The sequence below is a fragment of the Xenopus laevis genome, chromosome 2L (assembly GCF_017654675.1).
Source record: "Xenopus laevis strain J_2021 chromosome 2L, Xenopus_laevis_v10.1, whole genome shotgun sequence".
NCBI classification, from domain to species: Eukaryota; Metazoa; Chordata; class Amphibia; order Anura; family Pipidae; genus Xenopus; species Xenopus laevis.
Genome location: NC_054373.1, coordinates 95,005,460 through 95,028,473, shown reverse-complemented (window position 1 = coordinate 95,028,473; position 23,014 = coordinate 95,005,460). Strand labels below are relative to the sequence as shown.

Below are 23,014 nucleotides of genomic sequence, written 5' to 3'. Positions count from 1 at the left end.
TATTCGGAAAACCCCGGTCCCAAGCATTCTGGATAACAGGTCCCATACCTGTACAGTGAAACCTCAATTTGACATCGCCTGATTTTAAGTTCTCATTTTATCGTTTTTGTGTGTGGTCCCACCAATATATATTAGATTTTAAACTATTTTAAAATCAGGGTATTGCTGTATTTATATAAAATATAAGTACAGGTATGGAATCCGTTAACCGGAACCCCATTATCCAGGAAGCTTTGAATTATGGAATGGCTGTCTCCCATAGACTCCCATTATTCTGAAATAATCCAAATTTTTAAAAAGAGATTTCCTTTTTCTCTGTAATAATAAAACAGTTGCGTGTACTTGATCCAAACTAAGATATAATTAATCCTTATTGGAAGCAAAACCAGCCTATTGGGGTTTATTAAATGTTTACATGATTTGCTAGCAGACTTAAGGTAGGAAGATCCAAATTACAGAAATCTGGAAAACCCCAGGTCCTGAGCATTCTGGATAACAGGTCCCATATCTGTACAATTACCAATGCTTCCTTAGCTCTTTCACTGTTGTTGTTAAAGGGGCATTATACCTTCTTTGTTCCACATGGTTACAATATATAGGGCTTGTGCTGAACATATAATTCCCCATTGTATTAATCACAAAAGGTTTATGTTTTTGTTATATCTGGATCTAAACAGGGAGATTGATGTTACTTCATGTTTGCTCCTGGGGAGGCCAAGAACGACAATAGTTTTTTTTAAGATTCTAGCAATAGGCAAAATGTTTGCTCAACAAAAACCTTTTGATGTTGAACTAGGGTATACTGCCTCTTTAAGCTAACCACAGGCTTTCCAAGCTGCAGCGTAGTAAATGTTTTTGAGCCATTCATATAAACAGTATTTGGTTCTACTTTGTCTTGTGGGAAATAAACAGCGACTGCAGGACTGGAGTTAAGGATAGGCAGAGTAGGCAGTTGGGAGGGGCGTTATTAGATGAAAAATACTATATGGTTGCTCCCACCCTGTCTTGCATTAAGTTCTTTGAAGCAAGGGGGAGCGGTCAGAGGGAAGAGGTAGTGACGGTATGGGCATTGCGACTGCTGGAAGCAAGGTTGCCCGGTTGGCAGGTTTTCAAGACAAATTTGGCTACTAATTTAAAGCCCAGGTGGGTTTTGAAAGTACAAACTAGCCAAGGTACGAATTTGGGCCTTTGGCTATTTTGTACTTTGGAAATGTAATGTGCCAAGCCTGTGTCTCCCAATGCATGTTGGGTAATGTCGTTTTTGTTTAACAATTTGCAGACTGCCAAGTTTAATGTAAGACTAAGACTAAAATACCCAGTGTGCAATGTGTTACCAGATTTTGGGCTCTGTACCCCAGTCTCCCATCACTCATAAGCATTCTCCCATTTTCTGGTGACTTTTCTCAATTTTGGGGCAAAAATCTACTGGCCACCAAAATGTCTATAGGTTGACCTGTTTTACCAATATTTATTGACATTGTATATGTATTAGGCTCTGTAGTTGTCCCCCTGGTGACAGGCGAATCTGTTGCATTTTACTTCATGGAAAAATTTGCAAATTGGTGAATTTTCACATATATTTTTTTTCACTGCACATATTGTGCTAGTTTTGGGCTACTTTTGAAGTGACTCTTGGCTAGTTTTGGGCTGGTTTTGAAAATTAGACCTGGCAACCCTGGCTGGTAGTAGGGAGGTTGCCGAGATGGGTGGTGGAAAGGGGGTGAGTGGGAGCTGGGACAAGAGGTATTTGATTTGGGAGAGTTTATCTAAAATCCCGTTCAAGCAAGATTGGGGGGGGAGGTTGCCATTTGTTTTGTCCCCCACCAAGAAAACAAATTGTCCTACAACAGAAAAATAGTTTGTTTTCAAAACAACAAACGTATACACATATTTCAAAGCTTTATCAAGCTTGGAAAAATGGTTTATTTAGAAGGCTGCAGAGATCAATAATTTAGATTTATACATTTGACTTCCGGGGGGGCATATAGCTCAAAAACCGAGATATAAATAAATATTGCTATCTTTTACTATTCCTTATTATACTGTCCACAAATTCAGACTTCTTGTAGTAACCTTGAGATATATCAAAACAGTTACGGAAAAATTCAAATTTAAGACCTTTGTCCCCTTTCAAAATATATAATCATGTGCAATTTATCCAGCTGCTTAAGGGGGTTATTTATTAAGGTTGTTGTGTTATATCAAAAAATTTGAGTTTAAACTCAAATGTTTTTAGATTAATTATACCCCGAAGCTGCTAAAAGCCCAAATCCAAAAACATAACCAAGTGTTCCACTGTGCAATGCACGTCCATCCTGGATTTTTTTAACCGAGTTTAAGTCAGGGGGAGAGCATGGCAACTGCATGGGAGCAGCAGGAAAGAACTTTGTCTTCTGCTTGTGCAAGTGTAGGTGAGGTAAAATGCTTTCAATCTATCCTTTGCTACACTGATTTTTCTGGCATGTCTAGAGTTAGACCATTTTTGTGGTGATATTACTTGCTTGACTGGCGTATATGTAATGCTCATTGGCCATTTCTACGGTGGTCTTAGTCGCATGTCTGGACTTAATATAGTTACATAGTTAAATCGGGTTGAAAAAAGACAAAAGTCCATCAAGTTCAACCCCTCCAAATGAAAACCCAGCATCCATACACACACCCCTCCCTACTTTCACATAAATTCTATATACCCATACCTATATTAACTATAGAGTTTAGTATCACAATAGCCTTTGATATTATGTCTGTCCAAAAAATCATCCAAGCCATTCTTAAAGGCATTAACTGAATCAGCCACCACATCACCCAGCAGTGCATTCGACAACCTCACTGTCCTGACTGTGAAGAACCCCCTACGTTGCTTCAAATGAAAGTTCTTTTCTTCTAGTCTAAAGGGGTGGCCTCTGGTACGGTGATCCACTTTATGGGTAAAAAGGTCCCCTGCTATTTGTCTATAATGTCCTCTAATGTACTTGTAAAGTGTAATCGTGTCCCCTCGCAAGTGCCTTTTTTCCCCTCATAATTTAAATCTTCCATCCCTCTTAAGGACTGGAGTCCAAAACTGCACTGCATACTCCAGATGAGGCCTCACCAGGGACCTATAAAGAGGCATAATTATGTTTTCATCCCTTGAGTTAATGCCCTTTTTATGCAAGACAGAACTTTATTTGCTTTAGTAGCCACAGAATGACACTGCCCAGAATTAGACAACATGTTATCTACAAAAACCCCTAGATCCTTCTCATTTAAGGAAACTCCCAACACACTGCCATTTAGTGTATAACTTGCATTTATATTATTTTTTCCAAAGTGTAACCTTGTATTTATCAACATTGCTGATATGCTGATTATCTATTTTCTGTAGTAATTGTACTGGCATGACTGTGGTTAATATGAGCGTTGTCCGCTTTATTTCGTGATTATACTGGGACATCTGGGGTTAATAATGACAGCTATCAATTTTAGTGATTATACTGGAGTTATTGTACTCATATGGAGTTCTGTGGGTCCAATGAGGTCCTCCAGGCTGCTCAAAGGTTCCACTCTCTAGGACAGGGGTCCCCAACCTTTTTTACCCGTGAGCCACATTCAAAAATAAAAAGAGATGGGGAGCAACACAAGCATGCAAAAAGTTCTTGGGGTGCCAAATAAGAGCTGTGATTGACTATTTGGTAGCCTCCTATATGGACTGGCAGCCTACAGGAGGTTCTGGTTGGCAGTGCATCTGATTTTTATGCAGCCAAAACTTGCCTCCAAGCCTGGAATTCAAAAATAAGCACCTGCTTGGAGGCCACTGAGAGCAACATTCAAGAGGTTGGTGAGCAATATGATGCTCATGAGCTACTGGTTGGGGATCACTGCTTTAGGATATCATGTTTGCATGACCCCAAAGCAGAAACTGTGATGAAATAGGCTCACATCATGGAGGATTTAGAAAGCAGTGCTATATAAGATATTAGTTCAGACACGGCAGTTCTTGGATACCAAGCAAGTACAAAACCGGTGCTCCAAGATGAATTCTTACCTTGCCACACGGAATGTTAAAATGATTAGATGGTTCCGGATTAAATAGTAAGCTATAGGAGTTGTGTTTTCATGTCACATCACTAAATCATATAAAAAATAGCACATTTTGGATTCTGAAATTACTAGCCCCTTCACTTAGCCCTGGTAACAAACACAGTTCACTTTAAGGACAAGGGCACACAAAGTGTATCCAAAGCTTCTCATGAAAAGGCATGTTTAAGGATCAGTAACAAGTAGTTTGTATTTGGCCATTTAGTAATAAACTATTTTTTGGCAACTCATGTCCTGTTTGAGAAAGGATTTCAGGCTGCTGTCTTGTAAAGATCAATGGCATTTGACCCCCTTTACCATCCTGTGTAAGAACAAAAGCAATTGTATTCCACTGAGCGTATCTGCTATCCGTTTAAACATGTGCCTTTTTGTCCTATTTGGTTTGAATGGCTGCCCCCATGGCTACCCAGGAGCTTATTTAAAGGAGCCTAAACCCTAAAGATAATTAGGGCTAAAAATGCCATCTTGTATATACTGAACTTATTGCACTAGCTTCTCAATAGCATCAATGATCCAGGACTTCAGACTTGTCACAGGGGGTCACCATCTTGGAAAGTGTCTGCAAGTAGCTGTTGAGAAGCTAATTACTAATCAGCCTTATATTGTGACATTTATGTTCTATGTTTGCTGTATAATTTGAGTTGGTCCCTAATCTCATTAAGTTACAGCAGCACAGAGTATGTGCAGTGAATCAGCAGAAAAGAAGATGGGGAGCTACTGGGGCATCTTTGGAGACACATATCTTTACTACTAAAGGGCTGTGGTTGCCTTGGGCTGGTACAGAAGCCCAAAACATAATGTACAACTTTTTTAGCCTAATTATTTAGTTAAACATTAGTTCTTCTTTAAGTAATCCCTGTATTTTGTAAAGCAAACACACACACTTTTTACCAGTGTTGTGTAACAGAACATAATATTCAAGTGTATACAAAAAAACTTTTATAACTTGGTATTAATGTTCCTAAAATTGACTGTGTGTGCTGTGTTAGAACTTAAAGGGAAACTACAGCGAAAATTAAAATGTTATAAAATCATCATACTGAAATAAGAAACTTTCTAAATACAATCAATTAAACATTCTCTACAGTTTCTGAAATAATCAAGTTTATATTCACTGTTCCTCTCTCAGCATGTTTCTTCTCTCTTCATGCAGCAGTTGTCAGATGAATGACCCAATATATCTTATAGGGGGGGTCCTTTCCTTGCAGATGTATTAGAACTCACTCTATTAAAATCATCAGACATCGTGTCTACATGCAGAATTAGTGCAAAAGGCAGTTCTTTTGTTAGATTTTGTTTGTACTGGAATCAGTTACCTGTATGTGAGTGAGCTCTAGTACATCTGGCAGGAAAGGGAGCCCCCCTATAAGATATATTGGCTCTAATTGTCAATGATTATCCGACACCCAACTCCTGAATGAAGACAGAATGAGGAGAAACAGATTCTGAGAAGGGAACAGCGAATATAAGCTTGATTATTTCAGAAAACGCAGAAGTTTTAATTAACTGTATTGAGAAAGTTTCTTATTTCAGTATGAGGAAGCTTATATTAAATTTTCATTTCACGATAGTTCCCCTTTAAGATTGTAAGTTCTACTGGGGCAGGGACTTGCGTGAATGACTATAAAAAGGAGGTGCTTTATATACATAAAGGAAAACAATGAAATATAAACCATTGCAACTCACTGTATATGTCCACAGTCCAGTACATTTATTTCATTTATTTATTTATTTTAAATCTGAGTCATTTCAAATTACACAAACAAAACTGAACAGCATTTGCCTTTGTTGTTGCCTAAATTCTCTCCTCTGTACACTCAAAACAGTGACCTATGAACACCACAATATCCAAAATACACAAACCTCAAGGGACAGGTAGGGGATAGTACAGACTATAATCATGGTGCTTTTCTTTGTTCCTGAATGAAACGGTCGCACAAAAAGAGAAATAAAAGCACAGGATACAGCACAACATAGGGCCATCTGTTTATATTGGAGTGAGCTACACATACTAGCCTTGCTTATAGGCGGAAATGGAGATTCCCTAACAGGACAGGAACCTCTCTTTTTTTTCGCAAAAGGTTGTGTTGTAATGCTGCAGAAATGCACGACAGAAGTGGTGTAGAATATGCAGATTAGTGTTCTTATTTTCATCGGCAGTCTTGCATGTGGAAATAGAAAAAAATCTTTTCTTCTGAATATACAATTAGATTTATATGTATTTAGATAAGACAATATATAAGCCACTTACATACAATAATTTTTGAGAGAGTCAATATTAGGATTGCATTAGAGTGCAAATCAGAGATTAGACTGTAAGCATTGGATACCCCTTCGCTTCCAGACAGTGCCACTGCAAAATACCTCATTGTAATGTATTGCAGATCCTGTGAGAGGTGAATAGGTTAGCATTTTCTTCAAAATCAGGGGGGGGGAGCTGAATGATTACTCTATGATGCCCCTGTTTTTGAAGATATTAAAAGCAGTCTTCAAAAAAAATAAAAAAAAACATAAAATAACAAAGCCCATTGAAATAAAGGATTCAGAAACTAGTCCCATCAAAATAAACAATTTAAATTCTAAAGAAAATGGAATGTGGAAAAGAAATAGAATGGAGGTGTGATCCAAGCGTGTTTTTAGAAAATAATTGTCCTTCATGAAACAAATGGTTTAAGAACATGGAGCCAAACTCTGCAGCTTTCCCCAGTAATGAGTCGATGGGCAGAATAGGGACGGTGGAGTTTCGGTAAGAAAATAGCCAAAGATTCAGTGGTTTAGGCCCTTTTGTCTTACATGGAATACCCAAAGCCAGGTTGAGGTTGCCCATATGCAGGTGCAGTATAGCCATAGCCATACGCAGCTTGAGGAGGAACTGGAACACTGGGTCCTGCAGTCAACATCAGCTGTGGCTGGCCTAAACACAAAACAGATTAGAATTTACTGATGACACCATACTGCACGTAGGCATCTTTAATTACAACAGAACACCCCTGGAAACTATGAACTCTGAAGAGTTCACTCATTTGGATTTCCTTTATTTTTACAATGTTAAAGTGGACCTGTCACCCGATACAAAAAGCTGTATAATAAAAGTCTTTTTCAAATTAAACATGAAATACAATTTTTATTAAAGCATTCATAAGCCTATTTAAAAATCTCAGCTGTCAAATATTGTCTGCCCTTCCCCTATGTCTTATGTATAGTGGCGGGGCAAACAATTACTTTCACTTTCCATTTAGCACTTCCTAGATGTCCCTGCTCTCCCCACATTCCCTCGTTCTGTTCACCATTTAATTGTGTAGCTAGGTCATGGGGATGGACATCAGGTCCCCCATTCTGGTGCACAAACAAGATTCTGATATGATGCAAGGTTTGCCTTAATAACAGAGGCTTGATAAAGGGCCCTGTGCGGCCCGAAACGTTGCCTTTTTCTACTGTAATGAGCCAATAAAGCATTTGAAACGCAACAGAAACCTATTTGTCAGTGTGCTATGGTCGTATGGACTGAGTGCCTTAATAAAAGTGTCCACAAAATGGCTCCTGCCTGCTTGCTATAATTATGAATTCCCAGACTGAAGGAAACAAGATCCAAATAATTTATATAGTTCATTTGGCTTTACTAATGTGATAAAATAGTGTTTTGAATAATTGTTTTGGGTGAAGGGTCCCCTTTAAAACTGGATAGTGCATTGCCCTCTTCACACATCCAAACCTTATTATCTTAAAAGAAACCTTAAAACAGTTGACTGTCCATTTATATTGTTACATTACAAACAGTCTCTGCCACCTTAAGGGTAAAAATAGTCATTTGGGCACTTTGTACCTCCACAGTCCAATCCAATATGTTCCACAAATATATAAACAAAAAGTGGTGAGTACGAAACCATATACTCAGGGGCATTAGTCTTTATTTTAACTCAGAATTCAAAAAAATTCAATTTTGTGCGTTCTCCCCTACCTACCTAGTGAGGAAGGGAGACAAGAGTTCCTAGAAAAACTGGGAATGCCTAGCATCATCTGCATTTTTCACATTAAAATAAACAAAGGGGTATAGTCCCAAGCAAACAATGGATTGCTTGCCACATTTGTCTACCTTTGTGCCATGAGATAATGTAACAGTAATTGTAATTATAGGACAGATAATATAACAGCAGGTAGAGTGACTGGTTAGATTCAATTACCATAAACAATGGGTTGTGTCTCTGTTGCTTGCTCTTCTTCTTTTCTAATGGATTCTGAGGCATCCAATTTGTCAACCTTAAAAAGAAAATTATTTCATTACTACTTAGAACACAAAGTAGATCTGTTATATTCATGAAAAGGTGGAAAAGCCTTCATTTTTATACAAATCAACATGTATTTTCTCTCTCTTTACAAAGTAACCATTACAAAAATTTATGGAAAATTTCTTGCCTTAGTAACACTACAAGCTACTTAAATTCTCTGTACAATGTTTGAGAAAGCAGTTTTATTTCCAATGCCAGATTCTAAGACCCATATCTCTTTTAAAGCAGCAGTGCTAGAGAGTTTAAAAGCTTAAGGCCAAAAAACTGTTTTATTACCATGATTTTTCTGATGGCTTAAAGGGGCAGTATACCACCTTGTTCTACAGTATTTTGTGTATATGGCTTTTGCCTATTATTGTTTCATTCACAAAAATGTATAGCTTGTTATTTCTAGAACTTAAAAAGGGTGACAAGAAATTGAAGCTACTCCATGTTTCCAACTACCTGGCTCTAGGGATGTAATGAGATTACCATTGCACAAAAATATCCCCCACATAACTGCCTGCTGATTATCTGTAAGAAATGGGGTGGAAGAAGGGGATGTTTTATAAAAAGCTCACTACTCCTAGTTCAACTAACTCAGATAATTACGGGGAAGATTAAAGGAAAACAATGCTGTATTACATATAATAAAGAAATGCATTATTTAATGAATCATGATTATGAAAGCTGTATCTAGGTGTATAGCTATACCCCTTTAAATTGCAACTTTTGTTCTGTCTACATACTTTCAACCACAGCCGAATGCGTATTAAGCTTAATTTAAATTTATCTTCCATACCAAATTCTACTCTCACAAGCTTTGATTAGAAACTAAACGGACACTGAACATGAAGTCAGAAACTCTCTAAGAGCGCCCAAAAAGTTGTCAATTCTGGAAGAGAAACCACTGACCTATATACCACCCCCACAGTACTACTTCTTTGCTACCATGTTAATTGAGCATTCCGTGTCTCATTGTACCATACTGACCAGAGCTCATAACTCTTAATTGTTATCCCCATAAAAAGTTCTATGTAAATTGTGAACATTCCTTTGCCACTACCCAAGAATTGTGGGCAGGGGCAAACCTCAGGTAAAACACTTTAATTTCATACTAGTGCAAAAATGGCCATCACTTACTATGATTGAGTTATACCTGCAATTGCTTTTTATACACAATCTTTCTAGAGGATCTAAAGTGTTGTGCTGAATATGGAGAGTTTAGATTATTTGTAATAAACTGATGGTTTTGCAAAAAGAGAGAGTGCCAGGTTGTCCATGAGAGATGGAAGTTCCCATCCTATGCATTGTTGTTATAGGTTGCAGCAATAGTTTTAATTCATATTAGTTACTGAAGTATACAACCTTGCCTTGAAAGCAATAAGGTCAATGTTGTGTGTATATTTCATAAATAAAATCTAACTTCCATGCTGTCAGAAGCTCAGATGAGATCCTATTTAGCTCCACTTAATTAGAAGACAACCTCAGACTTTTTTGTGGCAGCCTCGTTTACCTCCACCCTGGTTAGCCCCGGTGCTATGTTAGGAGTCCAGTCACTGCATATAGTAATCCAGTGCACTTGCAGATTACAGCATACATATGATAGCAGGGGGATTTACCATGACCATAGATTAAGGGAATAGGGGAGAAAATTGTATTGCCATTGTACCCGTAGGATCTTAAAAGGGAAAATATACCAACTTCTCCCACATTTTCTCGTTCAGTTTGAATTATGTAAGAAAAAAAAAATATGCATGCAACATACAGTATTTGAACTTCCAGAAATATAATTTTCTTCCACAGGTTGAATACAAACCATGATAGCCAGTGCTGCAGGGACTATTTACACTACACCCCCATTCTTACCTTGTTTAAAAATGAAGCAATGATTTCTGGAACTCTGAGTCCATCGGCTTTCTATAGAATGTGTAAACCAACCACTATGGAAAGCAAAGGGAGTTCAAGAATTCATCACTTCACATTGGAACAAGGTGAGGGAGGGGTTGCACTGTGAGTCTAACGGGAGCACACACCATTACTTTCAAACTAAGGAATTGGATATGTCTGTGCAACAACAAAATTATATTTATATTATTTCTGAAAGTTCTGATACTGTTTATGCACCTGAATACTGTTTATCCAACTGAATAAAATCATGTCAAAAAGAGGGGAATATGTTTCCTTCATATAAAGCCTATTACTAAAGCTCTGAAAACAACCTTTAGCTAAATACTACAAAAGCATGAATTATTTAATATAAATATAAATCCTGGCAAATAAGCAAGGACCCTATGCACTTCTCTTACACAGCAAACTGCAACACTATACCAATATTTAGGTGACGAATATCGTATGCATGAAATGATCCAAAAAGAACTAATTAAATCCCATTAGTGGTAGGTTAAGTAGTTTGGATGTAAGACTAGAGGATATTCTCTCTCTCTCAGGCTAGAGATAAAGCAGACATTATTGAAACATTTGCTGTGCAGAGCAAATTTGCTTTGTACATGTATGGGACATATTATCCAGAATGCTCAGGACCTGGGGTTTTCCGGATAACGGATCTTTATGTAATTTGGAACTTCATACCTTAAGTCTACTAGAAAATTATGTAAACATTAAATAAACCCAATAGGCTGGTTTTGCTTCCAATAAGGATTAATTATATATTAGTTTAAATCATGTACAAGGTACAATTTTATTATTACAGAGAAAAAGGGAATACTTTTTTAAAATTTGAATTATTTGGATAAAATGGAGTCTATGGGAGATGGCCTTTCATTAATTCGGCTCTTTCTGGATAACAGATCCCATACCTGTAATATAAAAGGTTGAGCCAGTGTGAGCTACATGCTCCAGTTACATCTGCTCCATCTTTTATATTGGGTTCCCGTGTCCAGAGGAAGAAAATAAATAGCAAATATTGTGTTTTCATCTTGCTAAATAAGGCAATAACAGATTCTAAAAATCATATAAAAATTTCTTTAAACTACTGCTTTAAGGATGCATATTCCGTATTAAGTGTGGCTGAAATAAAGGCATTCTCAAATAATGTACAACTCTATTAATAATTTGAGTTACGAAAACTGTTGTGTGTTAGGGTATTAAAATAATTTTACTGGTTAAGCTACAAGCATGCAGTTCACGGTTCCTTTTTGCATTTCCCGACCTCGTTTCAAAGCCAAATTCTTCAGAACTGATGTTTTGGACCTCATTTGGTCTGACCATGCCTCAACATCTGCTTCACTGTGATGCTGGAAATCAACCTAGAATGATCTGCAGCAAAGTGCCCCAGACACATTCACTAAGGCAGCTAAGAGATTCCGTTAAACATCAAAGTCTTTCCTTCGTTCTCTGGTGGATTCTGGGGTGAAGACTGCGGGGGGCAGGTGGAGATGAGGTATCTGTATTATCTTCAGTTGATTAAACCTCCATACATTCCTCTTCAAATTTGTGTAGAAGTACCAAACTTGTGATCTGAACCCTAAAGGCTGGAAGACGCCATCTAAACAATGTTTGGGCAGGTACTTGCTGCTTGTGCAGGTAATTAATGACTGACGGGCAGAGAGATTAATATGGCTCCCCTATTGCCAAACACAAAACTAGGTCTAAAGTTAAATCCACCAAATGCCACGCAAGTAACCTGAAAAGCGCATGCAAAAGTATATAATGCATACTGACACTGATTAGTAAAATGACAAATGCACTGTCTGAACATTTAAATGGCCTTTTAAATGTACATACACATGTATTAAAAATAAACTACCACATGAAAAAAAAAGAGGTGAACAAAAATAAGTCACCATCAAATGAAAATCAGATTAACAACCTGACCAGAAAAGAAAACAGAGCTAAAGGCAGGGGTGCAACTATAGAGGAAGCAGACCCTGCGACTACAGGGGGGCCCTAATTAATGAGCATTTTAAATATATACTGATAATACATGACAACCTCTAGATATGTTGGGAGCCCTAAAATTAATTGGCTGTGGGGCCCAGTAACATCTAGTTAGGCCACTGGCTAAAGGAGGCTTTACTAGCAATAAAACAAATGTTCGGGTATGAAAATCTGCCTTTTGTCTTCAAGGTCATGCTATACAGTAATAAGTAAATGGATAGTCCATAAATAATCAAATCCTTCCGCACAAGACCGAAGAGAGAAGTACTGCAGAGCGCAACGTCCTCCGTACAACTGCACAGCAGCCACTCTGCTGCGGAGTGTGCCCAAAAACATTATGTGTTCTTTCATTGCTGGTTTTGTCTGTTCTTTCAGGAGAGCACTGCAAAATGTTAGTGTACCATACAACAATGCACAAAATATCCTTTGAAGCTGGTCCTCAGCACAGCAATTGATAAGACTATAAAATAGCTTTTAAAGGCTTTTCCACAGTAGCTAAAACAAGCTACAGGGGGAAGAACTCGCTTTCAAAACATGCATTTTCTTTGTTTTATCGTCATCAGAATCTTTTATGTGTGCATGAAAAGATAGGCAACAGAACTGAAGCAAGGAGTGAAATCTGAAGATGGGGGATGCCATTGAGCTTTCTACAAAGTCATACAGCTAGCAGCACTTTGTGGGGTTTTCGCTTTTCTATGCTTTAAAATAATAAAAAAGTGAAGCAACTGGCAGTTTAAACATGCTATAGTTTGAGAGTGCACAAATACTGCTGTTCAATTACCTGAATTTTTCACACAAACCAGATGCACACACACACACACACACACACACACTCTCTACTTGTTTGCCAACTACAGAAGGAAATTTCCTAATGCATTTGACTTAGGCCAGTGCAATCCTCTTATGGTGTCTAGCGGGTGATAAAGGTTTATATTAAAAAATAAAAAATTAACCAACACTGAATTTTTTGTGCACTAAAATGCTTTGCTTATGTGGGTAGAGAATGGTGACAGGTTACAAGTTAGTACTGAATTGTGCATGCATGCAAAATGATATTTCATGTGCTCTAGTGTCATCATTTATGCAAATGAACATCCAATGCATTCCAAAATGAATGCAGTTAAGGAGGGAAAAATATTTAGATATTTGTAATAAGAAATGACCAAACAGGTCTCCCCCTCCCCTATCTTAAAAGGGACAGGGCCGACACCATAAGAACTGGACATGTGAACAAAGCATTAGGAAAAGGGACTTCTGAGATGACAAGTGTTTGTTTTGGCTACGGTCAGCAAATTATTAGGAAAACCAAGAGGCAAGGACTGGCTCACAGTTCTGCGATGAACAGGATACATATCTAAAGGATGTAGCTGCAGTAATAATAATATTTTTACATTTCTTATTAACCTTAAGTGGTACTTCTCAGACCAGCAAACGAAGGGCTCCGGACATATCTCAAGTCACAAAATAAATTCCTGCAGATTTAGTATCACAGATGAAGATGCAATTATTACCAGTGCTGTAGCTACAGAACGGACAAAACAATAGATCCCAGGAGCCTGGCCAAGTGGGGAGATCTTAATTTAAATCTGCGGTTATACTGGACACAATTTTATTTTCACAGACTAATATAAAATGTGCTCTCTTATATTCCTCAAGATTGGTGTTTGGAGAATATTTATAAACCACATAAACTGCTCTGTAATTGTATACCTCAAATAAGAGGCCACCAAATGTATCCCAGGGCATGATACTGGATACAATATAGATATAAGAAGCCGGCAGTTTAAAGTCAATGGTTTTCGGTTGAATTCCATCAATCACGGTCCATCATTTGTTTGGTAAAACGTGATCTGGCAGCTATCTTGCTAGCGATCCAGATATACTGCTAACTAGAATGGTCTTAATTTGAGATCCCCTAATCTAAGACATCCTTCAGATTATGGGTTAAAGTGGGTGCTTATTCAGAACTGTGAACCAGTCCTGTGTACATATAAATTAGCCAATTAGTATCAGCAAAACTATTCCGAATAACCTATATCTAACTATTTTAGTTGTTTAGAGGCCTGCAGAGGCTTTTCAAGTAAATTTTAGTTTGGAAAGATGAAAGCAGCAGCAAAAGTAGTAGTATCAAATGTAATAAGGAAAGGACGTGGGGAAATCATGCAGATTCCTTAGACTTAGTCTTCCAGGTTTAAAGATGGAAAACAAGAATCAACTTTCACCTTTTCCTTTATTGCATCAACCTGCAAAGGAATTCAGAGGGTGTATCTTAGAAAATCAAATTCCACATTGGCCATACAAAAAAAGGAAGAATAAGCAAAGAAAAAGAGAGCTGTTAGGAAATACAGATGTAAAGTAAAACAAATAAAATGGGGGGGAAAAAAGGTTAAAAATCAAAATCAGGGCACACCAGAGACATTTACTAAAAAGCAGTGTGTTTCATGGTTTGTGGTATAGGTTTATCATGTTGCATATGATGGATATCTAACAAGGCTTATTCTGGGATTTTTGTTCATAGGAGAAGTACTTTTATTTCTGTACCTTCTGTATCAAATTCAGTTGGATGAACTTATCTATTAGTGAAAGATCATAATGATCTTGGCAAAACAAATCTTAAAATAATGGATTCAGATTCAATCTAATTCTAATGGAACTTTTTAAAATGTTGCATATCCTTTTATGGGATTCAGGACTTTAGCACAGTCATTCTAAAAAAACACATTTCTGAAGACTTGGACGATAAGTACAGTTTTGATCAATCTTTCAGAAAATTCAAAAAAAATGGATTGAAACTGAAAGGAATTCTGCAGGATAATCCAGCAGGTTTCTCAATTAAGTTTCCCCCGGTCATAATTATTTACTTTGAATTTTTTACATTTGAATTCTGTGAGAATGGAGCAGAAAGACTGAACCTTCCTCTGTCCTGCCTGTGTTCAGTTGCAATGTATGCATAGGGTACATATGGGTGCCACCAACAATGCTCAATAGCATACACATCATTCTGACACAAAGCGTAGGAGAACTAGACATCCAAGAATTTACAGTCTGCATATGGCAGGCCTTAATTACAGGATAGCCTTGCAGATAACAGTGCTGCACTCTGCAACAGGCAAGAGATTTTTGCTCCTTTTTAATGCTCTTGCTCTTGTGTCCTAAGCATTAGTAAATGACTCCTACAGCGTATGCAGAAAATACTTAATTTATGGGAGTCATATTAGAATATAAATCCTATTTAACAGTAATCATGTAGATGCTTCCCAGAAGAGTGCTCAACAGTGCAGTTTAGGACACATGCAACCAATTAAGTATTTAACAGAGGCTAGTAAAAGAAAGGATATTTAAAAACATGCAAGTGGTTTTAATTATAAGCCTCAATATCCCTTTCGGGAGTACAAACAAATATGTGCAATACTTGAAAGCCCTGTCTTCTAACTGGAAAATTAAAATGGGACACGTTTACTGCATAGAACAATTATTCTAAAATGCCACTATATTGTCAAATACAAAACAATTCAAAGTTTCAGATTTCAAATAAAATTAATTGTAAATTGATGTCTTCACCGATTCCTGTTTCATACTGTGAGTGTATTATATATATATATATATATATATATATATATATATATATATATATATATATATATATATATATATATATATATATATATATATATATATATATATATATATATATATATATATATATATATTACATTACATTACACAAGGGCTATGAACATCATGTAAAATATATACTTAAATAAGGTGCTAAGTGACATCATCAGTTGTAGTCGGTGCTCGTGATGTAATTTGTGTCTCATGACTCAAAAAAATGAACGCCCTGTTGTAAAATATGAGGATATTGAAAGTCATTTTGGAGTTTCACATCCCGTATAAAGCATTCAGCCTTTGGCCTTGTTTGTTTATATGTCATAGAACTACTTGGTGGCTTCTAATGTCCTTATATTTTACAATAGGGAATACATTATTCTACAGATAGCAATCAAATTCCTTCCTTTGCAATCCAGCTCCATTTTTCTGTTCATTTTCATAAAAAGTAAAGCGACAATACAACAGTATAAAAAAGCAGCAGAAAAAAGGGATGACAAATAGGTCAGATGTAATATATTTCCTCCAAAAATAATCTTAAGGATTTCACAGACACAAAGTTATACAGCTGGCATCACCCAGTGATCACAATAAACCTATACAGGAAAAGGTGTTTCACAGCCTTAAACCTAAGATCATCAGCTATCTGAAGAGGTTGCGAACAATGCTTTGGGATAACCCTGTGTGTATTTTATACTATTTATCAGTTTTATCATGGCTCTGAAGGAATATAAAGAGCAACAAAATGCTCAGGTTTAAGAGCCATTGTGGCTGCAAATCCTGCATTTACTGCTTTAAATGTCATCACAATATTTCTTACTGTAAGAGCTGCATTTAAATAAACTTCATTAACTTGATTAACAGCCTGCTGACATGTAAATATAAGAGAAAATGCACTGGTGAGCCAACAGCTATCTGGGAAGCCTGAAACTGGAACCTTGAAAGCAGCTGGTGGGTGACAGGTTGTATACAAGGTGAATGCAAATCTAGCAAGGTTTTTATGGATAGCTCTGTACAAGTCAGAAACCTGGAAAGCAAGGATTATTAATAAGTAACTAAAACGAATTATATGGATAGTAAACATAAGCCGATCCATATGAAAATAAAACCATATTCACTGAGAATGTTTGTACAGACGGGGAAACTTAACCAGCTATTCTGGAGTGCCCAAGTAGAACCCAACTGATGTTGAATTTTTAATATAAATGGGCAAAATTATGCCATTTCTAAGGTGAAAAGACTTTGCTATTGTCCTAATTTCTCTAACAATGCAATTGTATATTTTCAATGGTTTTTTGTTTGCTTTGAGAAAGCAAAGTAGAAGGAATCCTAGGAGACAATAAGCATACAGACAATTTCACTATAAGATGGTGACAGAACATCTAATGGATACGAAAGTATTGTGTTACATGGGACTAAACTGATTTTTCTTCTTTACCTTAGATAAGTACTCCCTCATGACCTGAATGAAGTAGGGCATAGCAAATTCCATGATGTTGTGCCTCCATGCTGTTTCCAAAACAACATCTGGTCGCAGCAAGTCATAGCAGGTAAAGAGACAGGCTGCAAAGCATTCCTTTTTCTCCTCAACCAAAAACCACTGTAGAAGTTCCTCCGCCAATTCTGTATCTTTGGATTCAGAGGCATACTGCATAGCATCCTGAAAGATATCAATGCAAGTAAAGTCAGCATTCTCAAAACTCATTCTTACATTATTGTATTTAAAAACAGAAGAACCATATTCTTAAAAATGGGCCTGACTCGCCACAGCTTTTGCCTCCCATTTTTCCATTATTTTAGGTATCACAGAAGGTGGATAGGATTATTTTTCTTTTTAATTCGTTTATTTCAGTAGGATTACATTGAAAGCCTCTTTCTTTAAATAACATAGGATGAGGGCCAATAATATGCAAAAGAAATACAGTGAAATCTCATTTTGACACTAGTGCTAATTAATACCGTTAGGAGGAATTAGCACAGCACAGAGTATTTTCTTGCTGTGTGTTCAACACCAACATATGTAATTGACAACAGAGTCTATGGGGCAGATTCACTAAGCGATGAATTTACGCTAGCACCCGATTAGCTCACATCGCAACACTACGTCAGGCGTAAATTCGCCAGGACAACGCTAATTCAATAAAATCCGAAGTTGAGTCCAGGGCGTCGAACGCTGACGAAGTAGCGCTGGCGTTACTGCGGCAAGTGAAGCAAAGTTACGCTATCGTTGGCTAATTTGCATATGATGGGAAGTTTAAAGTAGAATGGACGTATATGTTGCAGCAAATACATTACACTACACAAGCCCGGGAAACCTTAATAAAAGAAAATAGAGTTATTATATTGCCCTACACATGAGCCCAGTGTATAGTTTTATGTTCAACTATTTTTTGAGGAAGTCCTATCTACTCTATAGCACTTCACCTGGTCTGAGGTGGCGAAGGCAAGTCTGGCGCAAGAGGTAAAGTTCAGTAAAATCTGCATCTTAGTGAATTTGCGTAGTTATGTCTATTCGTCAGAGCGTAACTTCGCCAGTCGTAAGGGAGTGAATTAACGCTAGAGTCTCTCTCTTTCGCTAGCGAAGTAACGACTGCGCCCGTTAGTAAATCATCGAAGTAGCAAAATGACGTCATGCTTTCGAATTTTACTTTAGTAAATCTGCCCCATATGTACTCTGCCTCTGACAACACCTCAATCTAAAGAATTCTGCTTTATTTTTAATGTCAGCTGAGACTTTAGTTCATTTTCCTGGTTTAAAAGTAAACTCAAATGCATTTACCTTGTAGAGCTTGTCTTTTTTACAAAGCTCCACACTTTGCTTCCAACGATTATTGCCCTTGAATAGATATGCAGCAATTCTTCTAAATTCAATTAGCTCATGCTTCTCGAGTCGTTGCGCAAGGGAAATGTTATCAAAGTTGTCATATGCATCTATAGAGGTTCGAAGTGCCTTAAAAATAAAATATACATCTTTGGAACACATTTCAACACATATTTGCACAAGTAAAATCTACACACACACACACAATTAATTTATATATCAATGGCTCCCTTCCATGGGGCTTAAAACAGTAGATGGCTTTGAGAGATCTTTTATGCTAAACACAGTTTTGAATCTTAAAGAACATTTTTTTCAAAAATTCTAATTCATTATTTGCAAGCATGATACCTGGTAATCTTCTTCTGTAATGAACAGATTGTTTAAAGCCTCATTCACAGATTTGTTGTTGTGATTCTGAACTGAACGCAGATATGGTTTTACCAGAGGAAGCTGTTTCACCTAAAGGAACAAACCAAATAAATCAAATCAAAACCAGTGCATGGTTAAGTTATGAACTTTAAATACAGAGATGATTGTTGCTGAAACGTAAATACATTGGTTAATTGAAAAGGACATATGAGGTATTTAAAAAAAAAAAAAACATAGGAAGTAAAGAAAACAGACTTATGTAGACCTGATTCAACTGTGTATGTGAATCAGCATTTTGATGCAGGGGACACCCATAAAAGGTGGTAAGCATTTGATAGATCATCACAGTATTTGCAAATAAAATTAAAAAAAAAAGTTAACTAACGAATTGGATACAGTTTATTTGATCTTTACACAATCTACTAGCAATTACCTTGGTGAAAAAGTTTACTGCACGGGTGTGGTCAAGTCTTGGTGAGAGCACCATCAGAAGATCATTCAGTAGCAGTGGCTTGAACTCCAAATAAAAATGGATTGCTTTGTAATACAATTCAACATTTGCGACCTGCAGAAGAAAAAATAAAATCATTCAGAATGTGTAAAGCAAACTCCCATGTCTGCACACTTAGTTATTACACTTGGAATTATCTAGAACCATGTTACAGACAAGATACTGCCAACACAATAATTAACACACAGCAACACCTAGCTAGTTTTTTTTATTGATCCCCATGTAATGCTAAATTTACAGTATCTTTCTGAAAAGCTAGCAAAACATGTAATTTAACATCAGATTCTAGTATAGAAACAAATACTTACCTTTGTAATGATATCTTTAAATTGTCCTTCCTTCCATGCATCTGTGGCATGGTTCATCATTGTGATGATAGCATTGTCAAACTCTTCATATTTATCATACAGGAATACTAATTCTGCCCACAAGTGTGCCTGTTCTGCTGCTCTCAGCACCTACAAAAAGAAACAGTAGGTGAATTATAGATTATTAGCAAAATGTACATCATATATGAAATAAATCACATAATGACATAACTGCTCAATACAATAATTTTCACTTAAACAAACTTACCTTTGGAATATTGACTCTTGACCAGAAAAGCTCCAAGTGCTCCCTCATTTTCTGGGGTTTAAATTTGGAGTAAAGGATTGCAAGTTCAGTGAACATTCCCATGTGCGCCCTTTCCAGTCCAAGAGCTGCCTCCAGCATAGTGATTAGTTCTTCAAAATACCCTCTATCCTAAAAGCCAAAATAAAACAGTATTACATAAAACTTGCATGAGTTGCAATGAGATTAGAGGAAACAAATAAGATTGTATATAAATCAGTCCACATTGGCCCTACAGCTCCTATAAGATTTCTATTGAGTAATCATCTTTGTGAGTAATCAAAGAGTAATATTTTGAGTAGACAAAAACAAATCTTTTATACTAGCCCTAAAGAAAGCAGGGCATAAGTATACTAAGATATACTACACAGCAATGTAATCCGTTCACGGGAAAGAATAAACACTGCACAGAAAGGAGGATACAATGAAAAAATTAAAAATAAATTGAAATCAATATTCTAATAATGTCCACACCTCCACCCCCCAACATCTGCCTGAGATATATAACTATCCATTCCTTTATGTGTTTTTAAGTTAAAAACGGATCCTTTTATTGTAGCACAGTTTATTCAGCAGAGTATATATTTGTAGATTGTATATAGGATTTAAAAAGCACATATTTAATTTCATAAAAGCCTTACCTGGTAATAATTTATAAGCTCCTCCAATTCATCAGCATGAACCACAATATGAAGGCCACACATCTGCGCCAGGCGAAACTCTTTTCCATCAACACAAGCAAAGCAAACCTGGGGATGAAAAATGTTGTAAATACACAAAACATCTTTTTAATGCTTAACAGGAAATGCCTCCTGACAATTTGTAGCAGTTTCTCTCACCTCTTTCCAAGTGCGTGTGCTATTTGCCTTACGGGCACCATCCACAGCTGCTTGATACTCTCCCAAGTGAACCAATGTGGATGCCAAACGTCCAAAATTTGAAACATTGTTATAGAGGAGCTTAGCAGCGTCATACATTTTTTCATCATAGCAGCGATCACCAACCTAAAAAGAAATATCAACTTTAAACTACCCAAATTTGTTTATTATCACACTAAGGAGAAAATAGAAATACAGAAAAATTCCAGTGGCACACTGAATGCTGAAAAAGTGTAAAATGTATTCACCCCAAACACATACAGAAAAAAGGCCTGGTACCACAAAGGGTACATGATCAGGGGTGGAAACACCATTGTTGTTCATAAGGAGAAACTAGTCATGAAAGTATAGTATGTACTGAAATAAGAACTGTAAGAACCACAGGAAGTTCCTACTTTATGAGGTATGAAGATCCAAATTACGGAAATATCCATTATCCGGAAAACCCCAGGTCCCGAGCATTCTGGATAACAGGTCCAATACCTGTTCTTTTATATGCTTGTATCCATTATAAAAACACAGTCAAGCCAAAAACATGTATTGAACTGCTATGACTTACCTGCTGAATGTGTGCATTATTTGGTCCATTAATGAACTCCTCCAGTTCTGCAAGGCGATTTGTTTTAGCAAGAGCAAATATAAGCTCAGTTTCCACATAGGATTCTCGTGCCTTTTTACGAGCCATTTGCAGGTATTTAACCAACTCCTCCCAATTTCCTAACAAAATATAACACATACAGTTCATATTTTTACAAGATTTGTTTTGTTAAGCTGTGATCTAAGTTTCAAAAAGTTTAATCAAAAGGATACACAATGTCATAGCACATAGCAAACATAACATCTTGATAGCAATGATAACAATTACACAGCATTTGAAATCAATTCTTGGCTATGATCTATTTCTATATACAAAGTAGCATTCTCATTAAATTCTGCATTTAAGCTATTTTTAGCAGCAAAATTGGTACAGTTTAGCAAAGTAAAAGTTGTAAGTTTATAAACATTATCATTAGTCTTGCCAACTCATTAACTCACTATTTTTAAAGCAGATTTAAGAAAAAAAATTCTCAATACTGTACCACTGGCATTAGCAGCTTCAACAACTTCCATGAAAGAAGAAGGATCATCTGCTTTTATGTAGGAATCAATAGCTTCTTTAACCATCCCTTTCTGTAACTGCGCTTTGGCAAGCTGACTCCAAACAGCTGGTTCGTTACATCGCTCAGCAAATTCATATGCCCGGTCCAAATTCCCGATGTGTTCAATCAATACCTAAAAAGTTTGTTTGAGCGTACATTACTAGCTAGCAAGCATGGAAGCAGACTGCACAAAGTGTATAGATTGTGGTATACCTGCACAGCTGAGGTGTTCACATCAAATTTCCTGAAAATAGCAAATGCTTCCTCAAACAACTCATTGCTTATGGCAATGTTTGCAATATCTGGGGCATCATAATTATCCAGACGATTAATATATTCCATGACCCTTGTGCGGTCAGCTTTAATTGCAGTCAGAATCAAGAGGTTCTGCAGATTTCTGGAAACGGGAACAAAAAACTTTTACAACTTAGATACTGTCATTACATTTAAGAATTGACTTGACTAGTTCAAAAAATAAGCAGGAATCTATTACCAAGTGTATTTTAACTGTTATGCACATTTGTTTAGATATTTGTATGCTTTAGAAGTAGCCTCAAAAATGCAAAAAGCAGCAAACTATTAATTTATCCAAAAAAAAAAAAAAAAAAAGTTTACAATGTTTGTTCCAAACTTGCCTGTGTTCACTAAAGACAGAGTTGTCCAATACAATTTTCTCCAACAATTCAATGAGCTCATTGGGAAGGTCTGCTGTCATAAAGGCTTTCACAGTAACAGACACCTCTTCAGGATCCTGCGTTTCAGACAAAGCTGTTTGCACAACCTGTAAAGCAAGAATATAACAGGGTGAATGATAATTCATTTACTATTGTATT

General features: G+C 36.7%; 1 protein-coding gene across 4 annotated transcripts in view; it reads right to left on the bottom strand.

Annotated features, from left to right (window-relative positions):
* Positions 1-5,783: 5,783 nt before the first annotated feature.
* Positions 5,784-23,014, bottom strand: part of cltc.L (clathrin, heavy chain (Hc) L homeolog) — a 67,902-nt gene continuing 50,671 nt past the window's right edge. For 2 of the 4 annotated variants that reach the window (XM_041580989.1, XM_041580990.1), the window contains 15 exons: positions 22,817-22,962; positions 22,395-22,578; positions 22,122-22,314; positions 21,602-21,759; positions 21,004-21,168; positions 20,806-20,913; positions 20,129-20,296; positions 19,861-20,010; positions 19,475-19,606; positions 19,021-19,131; positions 18,631-18,801; positions 17,290-17,511; positions 14,465-14,485; positions 8,259-8,334; positions 5,788-6,991 (listed from right to left, as the gene is read on the bottom strand). In XM_041580989.1, the coding sequence (XP_041436923.1) occupies positions 6,867-6,991; positions 8,259-8,334; positions 14,465-14,485; positions 17,290-17,511; positions 18,631-18,801; positions 19,021-19,131; positions 19,475-19,606; positions 19,861-20,010; positions 20,129-20,296; positions 20,806-20,913; positions 21,004-21,168; positions 21,602-21,759; positions 22,122-22,314; positions 22,395-22,578; positions 22,817-22,962 (2,130 nt within the window). In that variant the 3' untranslated portion in view covers positions 5,788-6,866. 4 annotated transcript variants of the gene reach the window in all.